Source organism: Mchenga conophoros, linkage group LG7, assembly GCF_057382185.1.
Source record: "Mchenga conophoros isolate Kocher_MC1m ecotype Shallow Benthic linkage group LG7, M_conophoros_male_GT1.1, whole genome shotgun sequence".
Classification (NCBI taxonomy): domain Eukaryota; kingdom Metazoa; phylum Chordata; class Actinopteri; order Cichliformes; family Cichlidae; genus Mchenga; species Mchenga conophoros.
Genome location: NC_140532.1, coordinates 57,174,537 through 57,186,728, shown reverse-complemented (window position 1 = coordinate 57,186,728; position 12,192 = coordinate 57,174,537). Strand labels below are relative to the sequence as shown.

Sequence of the window (12,192 nt, the reverse complement as noted above, 5' to 3'; positions counted from 1 at the left end):
GTTATTTCCTTAAAGGAAATAAACTCTTTAGTGTTTTTCTTAAATTTCAAATTATCATCACTCACTGTAAAGCACTGCAGAAAGAAATTTTAGGTTCTGCGTCTTCTACCTCTAGCTCTGTCTTAGAGCACACAACACTTCAGTGTCTAAAACAAAGTGCTCAGCTGACTTTGTTTTAGTTGAAACTCTTGGATAAGGACAAGATGTCCATGTCAAATTTCACAGTAAAGTAAATGGTTAACCAACTGGTATGCATACTGTGCTATGCAATTCTAATCAAAGTCACATCATTATTCTGTACATGCAATCCGCTATCTATCAAGGACATGCACTCACATGCACCCACACATACAACAGTGCATCCATCAGGGAAGGTCTGGGGTTCAGTATCTTGCCCAAGGACACAACTGTGCCAGTGTCAACTTTGCCTCTCTTTTTCATCATTTTATGCACATAAGATGGGCGGGCAAAACTGTGTAAAAAAAAAAAGATTACTTACCATCAGACCACCTCATGGCATCATCAAGTTGTGATGGCAGCCCTTTCCAGAGGTTGCTGTCCTTAGGGTAGCCCAGGTCCATTCGTCTCAGGTGGTCATCGTATCGCCAATAGCGGTTGTCCTTAAAGAAGTAGGTTTTGTCGTTGTGTAGCCAAACAAAGGCAGCGTCCACACCCTCCAACGGTAGGCCAAAGTCACTGATGGGACGAGGGTAACCTTCCTCCACAATATTGTCTTTAAATACCCAGTATTTTAAACCTAAAGAAAGTTAAACATAACGAGTTAAAACCTACTTACCAATATGATGTTTTATAAAGAAAAGACATCTGAGAGGATACATTTGAAAAGAAAATAATGAAAGGAAATAATTAAATTAAAAAAAACAAAAAACGCACACATATGTTTTTTTGTGTAGTTTTTTTGTGTAGTCTTAACCACAGTGGTAGCTCAAAAGTTGTAGCTTGTTTATGTCCTTCTTTTCAATACTTTAAATGTCATTGCCTAACTCCTCTCCTACTCACATAGACTTACAAAATACACAATTTCCTTAAAAATCCCACCTGCTCTCTTCCAATGTTTTTGATACTGTACCTTTAAAAAATACAATTTTGTGGTCCCCAGGCCTCTCGTACACTGCGTCCACACTATCCAGATTGGTTGGGAGGCCCCGCCAGAAGCGATGGATCTGAGCAGGACGCAGAGACACCAGGTGCTTCTCTCTTGTTAGTCGCCAGAAGTATTTCCCTATGAAGAACAGGTTCAAAATAAGAGGAACAACACTATTACTTCTGCTCTAAATGTCCTTCCAGACTTAATCATGTAAAGTGTACAAGAAACACAACAAGCAATGACCTACAAGTGACAAGGAGCAGCCCTAGTTTGAAAGGTTTGATATTTGTGGCAGGAAGACATAATACAATTATTAAAGGCTGCTAAGAGCTACAGATAAATCTAAATATTCTATTAATTATCTACAAACGTTCCATGTCCTTGATTTTAAAGTGTGACAACAAAAACAAATTATATTAAAAAGTTCTATAAAAACATCGTTAAAATTCAGTAGACTTTACTAACACTGCTACTGCAGAAGGTATGCAAGTCTGTTTCTTGTTTCCGTTGTCAGTGGGAGGCTAGGGGTCATTCCTCCAGAGGGCAAGCATGAAAGGGTGATGTAATTTTTATACTGAAGTCTCTCAGCAGGGCTCAACTGGCTCAGTCGGGTATCTACAACTACCACCTCGCTCTCATTCTCTTTCCCTTTCTCACTTCTTTCATTTGACTCTTTCTCCACTGCTGCTCTTTTGGCTAATTTCTCGTTTCTTTTCTTTTTTGTTTTGGGTTATTTTCCCTCCCCTCATAGCTCTGCAGCTTTGCATATCTCTTTCACTGTTTGTGCTGTTGTACCTTTGAAAAAGAAGGCCTCTCCTCGTATCTGGGCCACTGCATCAAAGTGACTGGTGCATCTGTCTGGGGTATCTCGTGCCAGCCTGAGAGAGATGGGAAGAAAGTAAGAAGGGAAAAACAGCGTAAAATGAGCGATAACAAGGATCTGCTGGATTCTAAACTGGACATTTATAAAGCTTTAGACCTCTAGCCACCACAGAAAATGTTGTATCTCGGTTCTAATGACTCACCTCTCATTTGCAAAAATTTCCTCAGTTGTGAAAAGTGAAAAAATTATTTGACCGATTATATTGCGTAGCTTTTTACTGACATGCGTCGACCCCTTCTGAGAAATTTTGCACAAGCTGTTCCTGATATCCTCTCAGGTGCCTGTGCGTGAATCACTGAAACCATGCTAAAAGAAGTGAGGTAGCTATCAGGCTGACATGGTGAAATCCCTCGGTGTGTTTATCCCCAAGGTTTTTAAGTGATTTAAATCACTGACGTGGCCTGCATGCCAATGATGAAGCCATTAGCACCACAGGGCTGAGAGTGAGAGCCTGCCAGGCCTTATATTACCAACAAAGGTCTCTATTCAGAACTCTATTAGCGCTACACCACAGTGCAGTGGTCAGTATTGGTGCCCTTGTCGGGCCCAATCTAGCTTTTTCCACACATCATGACCTGACCAAGGCAGCAGGAAACAATTAATGAAGCTAGTGGACGTCTGAAACTGGCGAGCAAACGCTGCTAAATGTTCATCTGTGGTGTTTTAGCAATACCTCACTGTGTGTAGTTGTATTTGTACCTCCACCCATCTGAAACTAAATAAACTCTTTAGACCTTCAGACTAAAGTTTCTTCAGGTTTGCTTTGTTTTTGGGGGCTACCCCAGGCTGGGGTTGAGTGGTTAGGTTGTGTGTGTGATGTGTGTGAGAGAGTGTATGTACTCTCAAAATGTATAAATGGACAAAATGCAGTCTAATTAAGCTTGATAACCTAAAGAAACTACAGGTTGATAGCTGCCCAACTGTCTTCTGAGAATTGCTTAATTTGATGGGCAAGGTCCCATGCTCACTCTTGGCTAATTTGCTTTTTGGTACCTTACAAGTTCTATCAAGTCTCCCCCTCCCCGCAAGAAAATTCTTTTTTACAATGAATGTAAGCCTGCATAGATTCATTACACTACGTCTCAGTGGAAGTAACAAAAACCTGATACAATTATAAAACAATCACAATGCAATTATGTACAAGGAATCATCCCAAAAACTGAAATCTCTCTGTAATGTGATTCAATCCAGTGAAATAAAACAAATGAATACCACCTGCATGAGGCCTGTGGATGTAAATTCATTTATTGTCATGACTTTAATAACACCATTTTTCCACAACTACTGTATATAAATAGACAGAATGCACATTGAGAAGATGGTTTATTTGCTTCTGCTGAGGCTTGTTTTCACTTCAATCAAAAAGCATTTCAATAAGTTGTGTCCTGAGATGAACTGTGCTTTGAGTTTTATTGACACAGACCCTCTGGCCATCATGCCTGCTTTACTAAATTTATGAAATTAAGATGAAATGAATACTGAAATTGGCTTTCCTTCTTCCAAACAATGCAGCTAATTTAGGTAAAAGAGACCTTAAAACAACTACTAAGGAATTAAGTGATTTTTATGGACTGCATTATTATTAGAGTGCCAGATCTATTTCTGTTGCATTTAAAAGATAACAGATACCTTTAATACTTCTACTTACATGACCGTGGACCTGTTTTCAGGAAGATCTAGCAGGACAGGAGGCTCGGCTGTCTGAGACGAACTGCCTGGTTGATTTGTGTGGGACACTGAGTCTCTAACACCTGGGAAAACAAGACAAACATATGTAATAACAATAAATCCCTTATACTATTTTTGATAATTTATTTCGTTTCTTTTGTTCTCCATTTGTGTCTTACATTTCATATGACACATTTTCAGTCCCATTGCCACAGGATCATAATGGCTTAATGCCATGGTGACCATATTTTGATTTCCAAAAAAGAGGACACTTGCACCAGTCATGAAGAACTTTAATAAAACTGTTTACTTAAAGAAAACTTTAACGTATTTAAACTATGCCTTCTCTGTGCAGTTAATGAATGGTGAAATAAAAAATGTCATATAGGCTTTTACAAGTCAGCAAGTGCAAAAAAAGAGGACGGTTGGTCACCCTATTAATGCCAATAATTTGGCATTAACATCAGCACAAAAATTGTGCACCGGGAACTTCGTGGCATGGGTTTCCAAGCACTTCCTGTGCAAGTGTGTGCAGGGATAGACAATTAGATAACTAGATAGAAACAAAAGAAGATTCATCACTCAAAGTGAATTAAAACTGCCCTGAGGGCAACCTATGTGGTCTCATACTATTCTAGAGGACAGTTTAAAATTGTAAGATGTAGAAAAAGAATAGAGCCCTTGAGTTCAGTTTGCACTACTGAACTCTATGCCATCAGCTTGATGGTTGCAGCTCTTACTGCAGTACAGAATGTGGATCACAATGGATTTTTTCTTCTTGTTCCAGGTACTCATAGGTAGAACACAGTCTGAACAAAACGGGTTAGCTTTGATTTTAATGACAGAAAAAAGTTGCCAAATCATTCAACAATGGAGGAGTCAAAAGTATGTATGACTAAAATAAATATGTGAGGTTACAGTGCTATCAGTGCGGACAGAAAGATATTTGTAGGACTGGTCATTGGTTGGTTAGGAATAACCACGGGGGTTGTGATCACCAACATTTTTTTGGATCCAAAGTCATCTCAAAATGAGGTAGTTTGATCATTTCCACGTATCACAATATTCCCCTTCAGCAGGATTCAGCAATTCAAATCACACGCCACCATTATTTATCCCCGCACTTGATTGTGTTTTTCTAAAAGTCATCATTTTCTTTCTTTCTTGTCTCACTGTCACTTCCTGGATCAGGGAAAGGTTTGATGAAGTCACATGGCATAATGAGGTCCAATTAACTCCATCCATGTTTTCATTAAATCAATAACCTTGCTCTGCAGAGCTCATAAATTGGTGCCCCCTGCATGAGATGAGGCTGCTGTATCTTCAGTCTCCTGAGCTGTCACAGCCACTAGTTTACTGCGAGACAAACATAATTACAGCCAAGGATCATGACTCACGGCCAGCAGAGAAGGATTCTATGAAGGGTCGGAGACTTCACAGCATTGATCATGTTTGACACTGCTTGTTACTAATGATGATTCATCAGGTAAGCAGATAATTTTGTGAGTATTTACTGCAGCACATATTTCATATTAATGATGGGAAAAAACAAAACTATATTTCCAGTAAAGAGGCTTAGCCAGGAGCATAAAATTGTTCAATATAATTATGGAAATACACGAAACAGCTGACTGTAATAGGAAAAATAAATTAAGCAGTTCTGATTTAGGTCATATATTGTTTCAGGCCTTGAGTCACCCCTCATTTCTTTATGTTATGCCAGGAAATGGGAAATAGGTGCAGTGACCTACTGAAATGTGCAAATATGCACCAACAACAGGTGCAGATGCAGGTCCTGTGTCAGGTCTTTGCTGCCTTTTTCCTTATTTTCAGGACATGACAGTGCAATTCATTTGCTATAGATAGTTTTTTAGGCCTGCTACTTCTACTTTTTTATATGTGCAATGCGTTGTTAAGGACACGCTGCACACTGTGCTGACACATGTCAAGTTCTCAGCTAATTCTAATCACCTTGTTGGTGCAAAAATGCCATTTTATGCCTGTTGAAATGTTGTCTCTTGTGTGTAACCGGGTCACAAATTACATATTGTTATAATTACACAAAATGTGTTCTAAACTCCAGGATCCCCAAGCCTGTAGTTATCTTCATTGTCAGTGAGAGCCCCTCCTCATCCTTTTCTTCTTCTTTGGTGCAACCCTATAAATTTGCAGTACCCCTTTTTGGTCTCTCCCCTTTTCTACAATTCCCCTGCGGGAGAGGTTGGTATCATTTATTGTCCAACACTAATTATATTTCTATCCACCCTGCCACCCTGATGTTTCTAATTGTGTGTTTTAGTTCATTATTGGCATCATTATGCCTGTCTTTACTTGCTGTTATGATCCTTTTCATAGTTACACAGCCAGTTTGCTTCAATGTTTATGGATTTGTGCTTTTCAGTAACACCTGAGGCAGATTCAATAAATGGAAATTTGTTAGGAATCAAAGTAATTTAATTTCTGGCTCATCTCCCTGACACACACACACACACACACACACACACACACACACATACACACACACACACACACACACACACACACACAGGCGCCTTTTACATACCATAAAGCTGCCAAACTCTGACTTTGTCTTCATAGGGTAGATCATATTTTAGAGGGTCTCCAACAGGGCCCTGGTAGTACGGTCTCATGATGGACTCCATTGCAGAGGTGTGGACCAGACCGATGGCATGACCAAACTCATGGACTGCGACTGCAAACAGATCCATGCCGTGAGAGTCTGAAAGAGACAGAAAGGAGATTACACAAAAAATGAAAGTAAGCGCACTGTTAAAAGCCTCGTTTAGTGAAACATAAAGAAGAAAAAGCAAACCTCTTTAGAAATGCACTCTAAAGGTCAAAGGTCACTATACACAACACAAGTAATGCTCTGTAAAATTGCTACTATTATGACTATAGTCCCTGTATTTCGTGCATGGTTATAGCCATTATTTAAATAATATACAAACCACATTTTTCTATATGTAAGAACTCGCTTTATCGTGCTCAAACTATTAGTTAATTTTTGTAACAGTTGACTAAAATAATAATAGACCACTCCCATTTGTTTTTCAAGTACATTTGTGGAAGGATTTACTGCTGCTTTGCATTTGATTTTATGACGAGATAATCAATTAATGTGTAATGTCACAGCTTGCAGATTGCTATAAAGAAGTTGTTCTAGGTCTTCAGCTGCAGACACTGATCATGTGTAAATGGATAATCTGCTTCTTCCTCCATGGCCAACAGACTGTTTTGATTGGTCACACATGTTCAATTAGCATTAGCATTCAGTGACAGAGAAGGTGGCATGAAAGACTTTTTGGTAAATTGCTTTGGAGAGATCCACAGCGATGGTCGCCAATGTGACCTTTCTGCTATGGGTCTGCACCCTTAATTGACCCTTTTCTTTTTTTTTTGTCCAACTTGTGGTGCAAATTGAGAGGCATGACAGACAGCTCAGGAAGCTCTGAGTGTTGCAGGTGTGTGGTATAGTGAGATAACTATGGTAATACTGCCTGAGTCCCTGGGCCGCCAATCAAAATCTTAGTGCGGAAAGACACCTAAAGAGGCTGCAGGCTATTAAAGCACCTTCCCTCCATCTTCAGCTAAAACATAAAAAGAAAAATCCTCCCAAACCCCTTGTCTGACTCTGTGAAGCAAGACAGAACCTGGGGCTTAGAGATTTAGATTTCCAAAAATATGAAGAGGTACCGTGTCAAACCAAGCTAGCTCAGAGTTCCTTGGTGGCTATGTGCGCAAGTCTGCATTCAGTAAACCATAGGTCGGCCACGGCCTGGGACACGCACTCGTGCTTACAGTATTCACCTGGGGTGGTCAGGAGGCAGATGCCAACTCTAATCTACAGAAGCACATGTTGCAGGTGAACAATAGGAAGGAAAGAAAGGGAGAGAGAGTGAGGGAGAAAGGGAGAACAGGGACTCGGAGCACAGTATGTACCATGTCATCGCATTTAAGGTCCACGTGAAGCAGACATAATAGACATAGTGACTGAGGACAAAGTCAGAGAGGCAAGGATTGTGTGAATGCACCAAATTATTTTAGAAAAGCAGAGACTGAGACACATAGAGAGAGAGAGAGAGAGAGAGAGAGAGAGTATTCAGTATGGCTCTTCAGACTGTTACATTCTTAGGGATTCAATCTTTGTTCTTCCAGATTCACCACTGACCCATTAAGCAGCTTTTTTATCAGTCCAAATGCTTTCATGGCATGGAGCTGAGAATAGAAATTAATAGCTTCATTTGGTAGACCTTTCAACCCTCTCCTGACTGTCAGTTCTCCAGTCCACAAAGATGAGGATCACAGGACTCTGTTGCTTTGATCTTGGTCAAGAAGATCCATAAAAAACATCACAGCTCCTTAGTGGATGCCCTAAAGTCAGCCTATGTTAATAGCATGAATATCTATAATCAGTACTTCCTGCTGTCTTTGCAACTAGTCACAAATCCCTCACTCAAGATTTAGTAATTAAGCTAATTTTACTCTTTTAATGACCAAAAATAGCTTGTAATAACTCAATCATTGTCACTCATAGCATAAATACAACTATTTGTAACTGGACTATATGAATGCACATAGGAGACGTGTTTGCCACAAAACAGTATGCAGTTTTAGGGTTAGCATAAAATACTCAGTGCTATTCTAGCTGGGTTTACTTTGATACGATCCTCTTCCCATCTTTTGCTAATTTAAACACGGTGAAGCTTATGCATAAGTTTAGTAATGAAAACGTGTAATCACTCACTTGCCTGCTTTCCTGGTTGTTCGACTGCTAGTCTGTTCTTTACACCACTTCCACTTTCCCACACTGTCAAAGTCAATACCGACATCATTACTCTAGCCCAATCATCCTCTTGCCCGCCTTCAGCGAGCCAATCAGCCTCCAACAAGTGTGCTTTAAATCTCAGTGCTCTTCTGTCACTATGAAAAGAATAATCTTAGAGATTCATTAATTTCTGTATCACAATAAATGTTATCTTTAAATACAGTTGACAATGTTTCCCCTTAACTTATCCATTTTATTAAGTGTCAGGTCAGTCTTTAGAGTTCAAACTGATTAGTTACATCTGGAAGTTGGGTAAATACCCTGAAACAACTTATTTTTGGAAAAGAACTAACTCATGTGTTAGCTACCTGTAACTAGTTGTTAACATCATCACAACTATCTAATCAGCACACACACAACAGCTCGATGCATGTCGACATGCAGACACAGTCGAGATGACTTGCTGAAGTTCAAAGTGAACAAGGTGATTTAGGGAAGAAAGGCAATTTAAGTGACTTTGACTGTGGCATGGTTATTGGTGCCAGACAGGCTGGTCTGAATAGTTCAGAAAGTGCTGATCTACTGGGATTTTTCCACAGAGCCATTGTAAGGTTCACAAAAAAGAGAAAATATCCAGTGCATTGCAGCTCTCCAGATGAAAATGCCTCGTTGATGCCAGAGGTGACAGGACAATGGCCAGGTTGCTTTGAGCTGAAAGGCAACTCAAATAACAACTCATTACAACCAAAGAAGGACAAAGAGCATCTCTGAATGCATGACATGCTGAACCTTGCAGCAGATGGGCTACAGCAGAGGAAGACCACTGGGTGCCACTCCTGTTAGCTAAGAACTGGAAACTGAGGTTACATTTCTCACAGGCTTTAAAATTTTTTTAAAAACTGTTGTAATTATTGCTGTCACATTCAGATGGTAGGATCAGAATTTGGTGTAGACAAAGTAAAAGCGTGGCACACTTTGGGCCAATAGAAGCAGTTGAGCGTTATTAAATGCTACAGCCTGCCTGAGTACTGTTGCTGACCATGTTCATCCCTTTATGACCACAGTGTATCCATTTCCTTGTGGGTGATAAAGCACCATGTCACAAAGCTGTTTTGTTGAAAATGAAAATGACTTTGCTGGAGCAAAATGCCCTCCACAGCTACCAGATCTCAATCCAATAGAGCATGTTAGAGATGTGAAGGAGAGATTTGCATGATGGATGTGCAGCTGACAAATCTGCAGCAACTTTGTGATGATATCATGTCAATATACACCAAAATCTCTGAGAAATGTTTCAATCTTGTTGAATCTGTGCCATGAAGAAAAGGGGCCCAAGCTGCTTCTACAAAGTGTACCTAACAAAGTAGCATATCTGTATATGCCCCTCCCCCCCTCAACGCTTCCGTCATTTCCATGTTTTGCCTCGTGTTCTGTCAGTATGTTTTATTTCCCATCATTAAATTTCTAATATTGTGCTCCTAGGAAGTACAATCCTCTCTGAGGTTACTGACTTAATCACTAAAAAGGTTTTGCGAGGATGCACTTCATGCTCAGGACTTCCACACTGTCTGTAATGGTATTGGCTCACAGCCAAAATTCAGTCCACCCAGGCAAAATGCTACGCTTTCCCTTGTTTGGGCCACACCAGAAGAAAAAAATATCTCTCTAGCAGAGGTCAGAACGTTCTTCCAAATATCTGCTGCTCCTCAAGCTGACATCCATCACTGTAATCACACAGTGACATCACATTTAGCACAGAACACTGTAATCCCTTAATGACCTCCAATACGATCGGTGAGCCCCGAAAGCCCCGTCCACTGCTCCAGTTATTCAAACCGAGTTGTTAGTAACCAGACAAACTGAACACTCAGATAAGAGACACAACCACACGCAGAATGAAACGCTTTCTCGTGTGTTTTCCTTCTTTATATTGGTATGTTTTCTATGACACATTGAATTCTGATACAAATACATATATGAAGTGAAGCGGCTGCTTTAGAGAAGATTTTTAGTTATATTTTGTTGACTCTAAAGGAAAAAATAAATAGTGCAATACAATACTCCAGTGGACAAAGTTTATAATTGCTGAACTCTTTCACACCATCCCACTGTTACGTGTACCTGTTCTAACTTTATCGTTTGTTTATTGTCTGTGGAATTTGATCCTGTTTGTATTTCCCGGCACTGAATTGTTCCGCAGCATTGTTTGGTGGGTTTTTTCCATTTTCTTTTCAGTATTTTACTTCAGTAACATGTTATTGTTAACATACATCAGTCTGGAAATGTGGTTTGAAAACCAGGGCACAGATAAGGCACGCTGTAATGTAAAGAGCAGGTTTAAAGAAAAAAAAAAACCTTTAAATTGCAGTTTCAAATAATGCTCTATGAATGTAATAGCACAATGTAGCCGAGAGAGACTAGAGTTTGATATTTTCAATGATTCTTTCATGTTTTCTGTTCTCTTGGAGCTTGTAAAGTATACACTTCCCCTCCTCTCTGCTGCCAACAAAACAATAGGAGGACGGGTAAAATAAAGTGTAACGATCATTGGAAAAGACACAACAAAAATAGGGTAACATGCCCAATATGCCAACCATTCCTCATACAGAAACATAAACAGTACACAGAATGTGTGCATGTATTCCCAACACACAAACACACACACACAGAAAAAAAAATTGAATGTCATGAAAAATTCACCTGCCTAATGATGCTTTTGTTTTAGTCAGGGTAATCAGTTTGTAGAAGCAGATTGCTGGCTGAGTGATAATTAATACAAGCAATCTGCTGCCTGTCAAAGCAAAAACAGCACTTCCAGACCTCCGCTTATTTGATCTCACCGAGATTCCACCTCTCACGACTCCTAATGGATGCCAGAACCATCCATCTACACAGCAGGGGTGAACTGGCCTGTTAAATGTGGTGCTTAATTTCCACTATTCAGCAGCATCATACACATTAGGAATTGGCCTTAGCAGACCCAGATTTAGGGTCCCGCTGAGAACAATGCACCGGGAGATGGGGGAAAGGAATTAGCAAAGGCAATTACTCAGATACGGATTTGTCTGATAATGTTCATTTTTCTGAAGACAATTACATAGCTCCACAATCTGCTGAAGCGCCAACACTCATTTTTTACCTTGTGGGCTGACCTAACACGCTTAGATCTTCCCAAGGGATTATCACGCCTCTGAAAAAGTTGCTAAGAGCAACAATTTATGATTCTGATAGCTTTGCCTGTTGTCTTACAAGCAGACGGATATGTAGTTCAGCAGTGATACCGGCATCAGCTAAGCAATGCCTTGGAGACAAGCTAGGCAAGCTGATGACGCTAGAGCGGGATGCAAGATAGCAGCAAGGGGGAGACTGGCAGAGTGTGACGTGAAGAAATTAAGAGCTTTTTAATTAACTTTTTTCCCTGAGCCTCACAACACCAGCCTGGCAGCTTCAATGTGTTAGAGAAGGCAATTTTAACAGCTAAACAAAACATTAAAATCTGGACGTGAGCTGAACTGTGCACCCAGCACCACAGAAGAAAAGAGAATTCATCGACTCTGACTTTCTTTGGGGAGCTGATTAGAGACATTCAGGAAGAGTTTCCTCTTTAGATGCTTAAAAAAAGTAGTTTGTTGCTTTACAGATGAAAAATCTTAATGCACTAGATGCAAAGTTTGCTCTTGAGGAAATTCATCACAGTGCAGGAAAAAGGCCATTTTCTGTACACAATAATCCTCTCTGAATTATTTA

General features: G+C 40.0%; 1 protein-coding gene across 1 annotated transcript; it reads right to left on the bottom strand.

The window, feature by feature from the left end:
• Nucleotides 1-491: 491 nt before the first annotated feature.
• LOC146571263 (matrix metalloproteinase-17-like) lies at nucleotides 492-8,509 on the bottom strand. The gene is made up of 6 exons (XM_085279603.1): nucleotides 8,425-8,509; nucleotides 6,223-6,399; nucleotides 3,640-3,742; nucleotides 1,904-1,986; nucleotides 1,091-1,243; nucleotides 492-757 (listed from the first exon to the last, which is right to left on the bottom strand). Exons 1-6 carry the CDS (start codon nucleotides 8,507-8,509, stop codon nucleotides 492-494), a joined length of 867 nt encoding a protein of 288 aa, XP_085135729.1.
• Nucleotides 8,510-12,192: the final 3,683 nt, after the last annotated feature.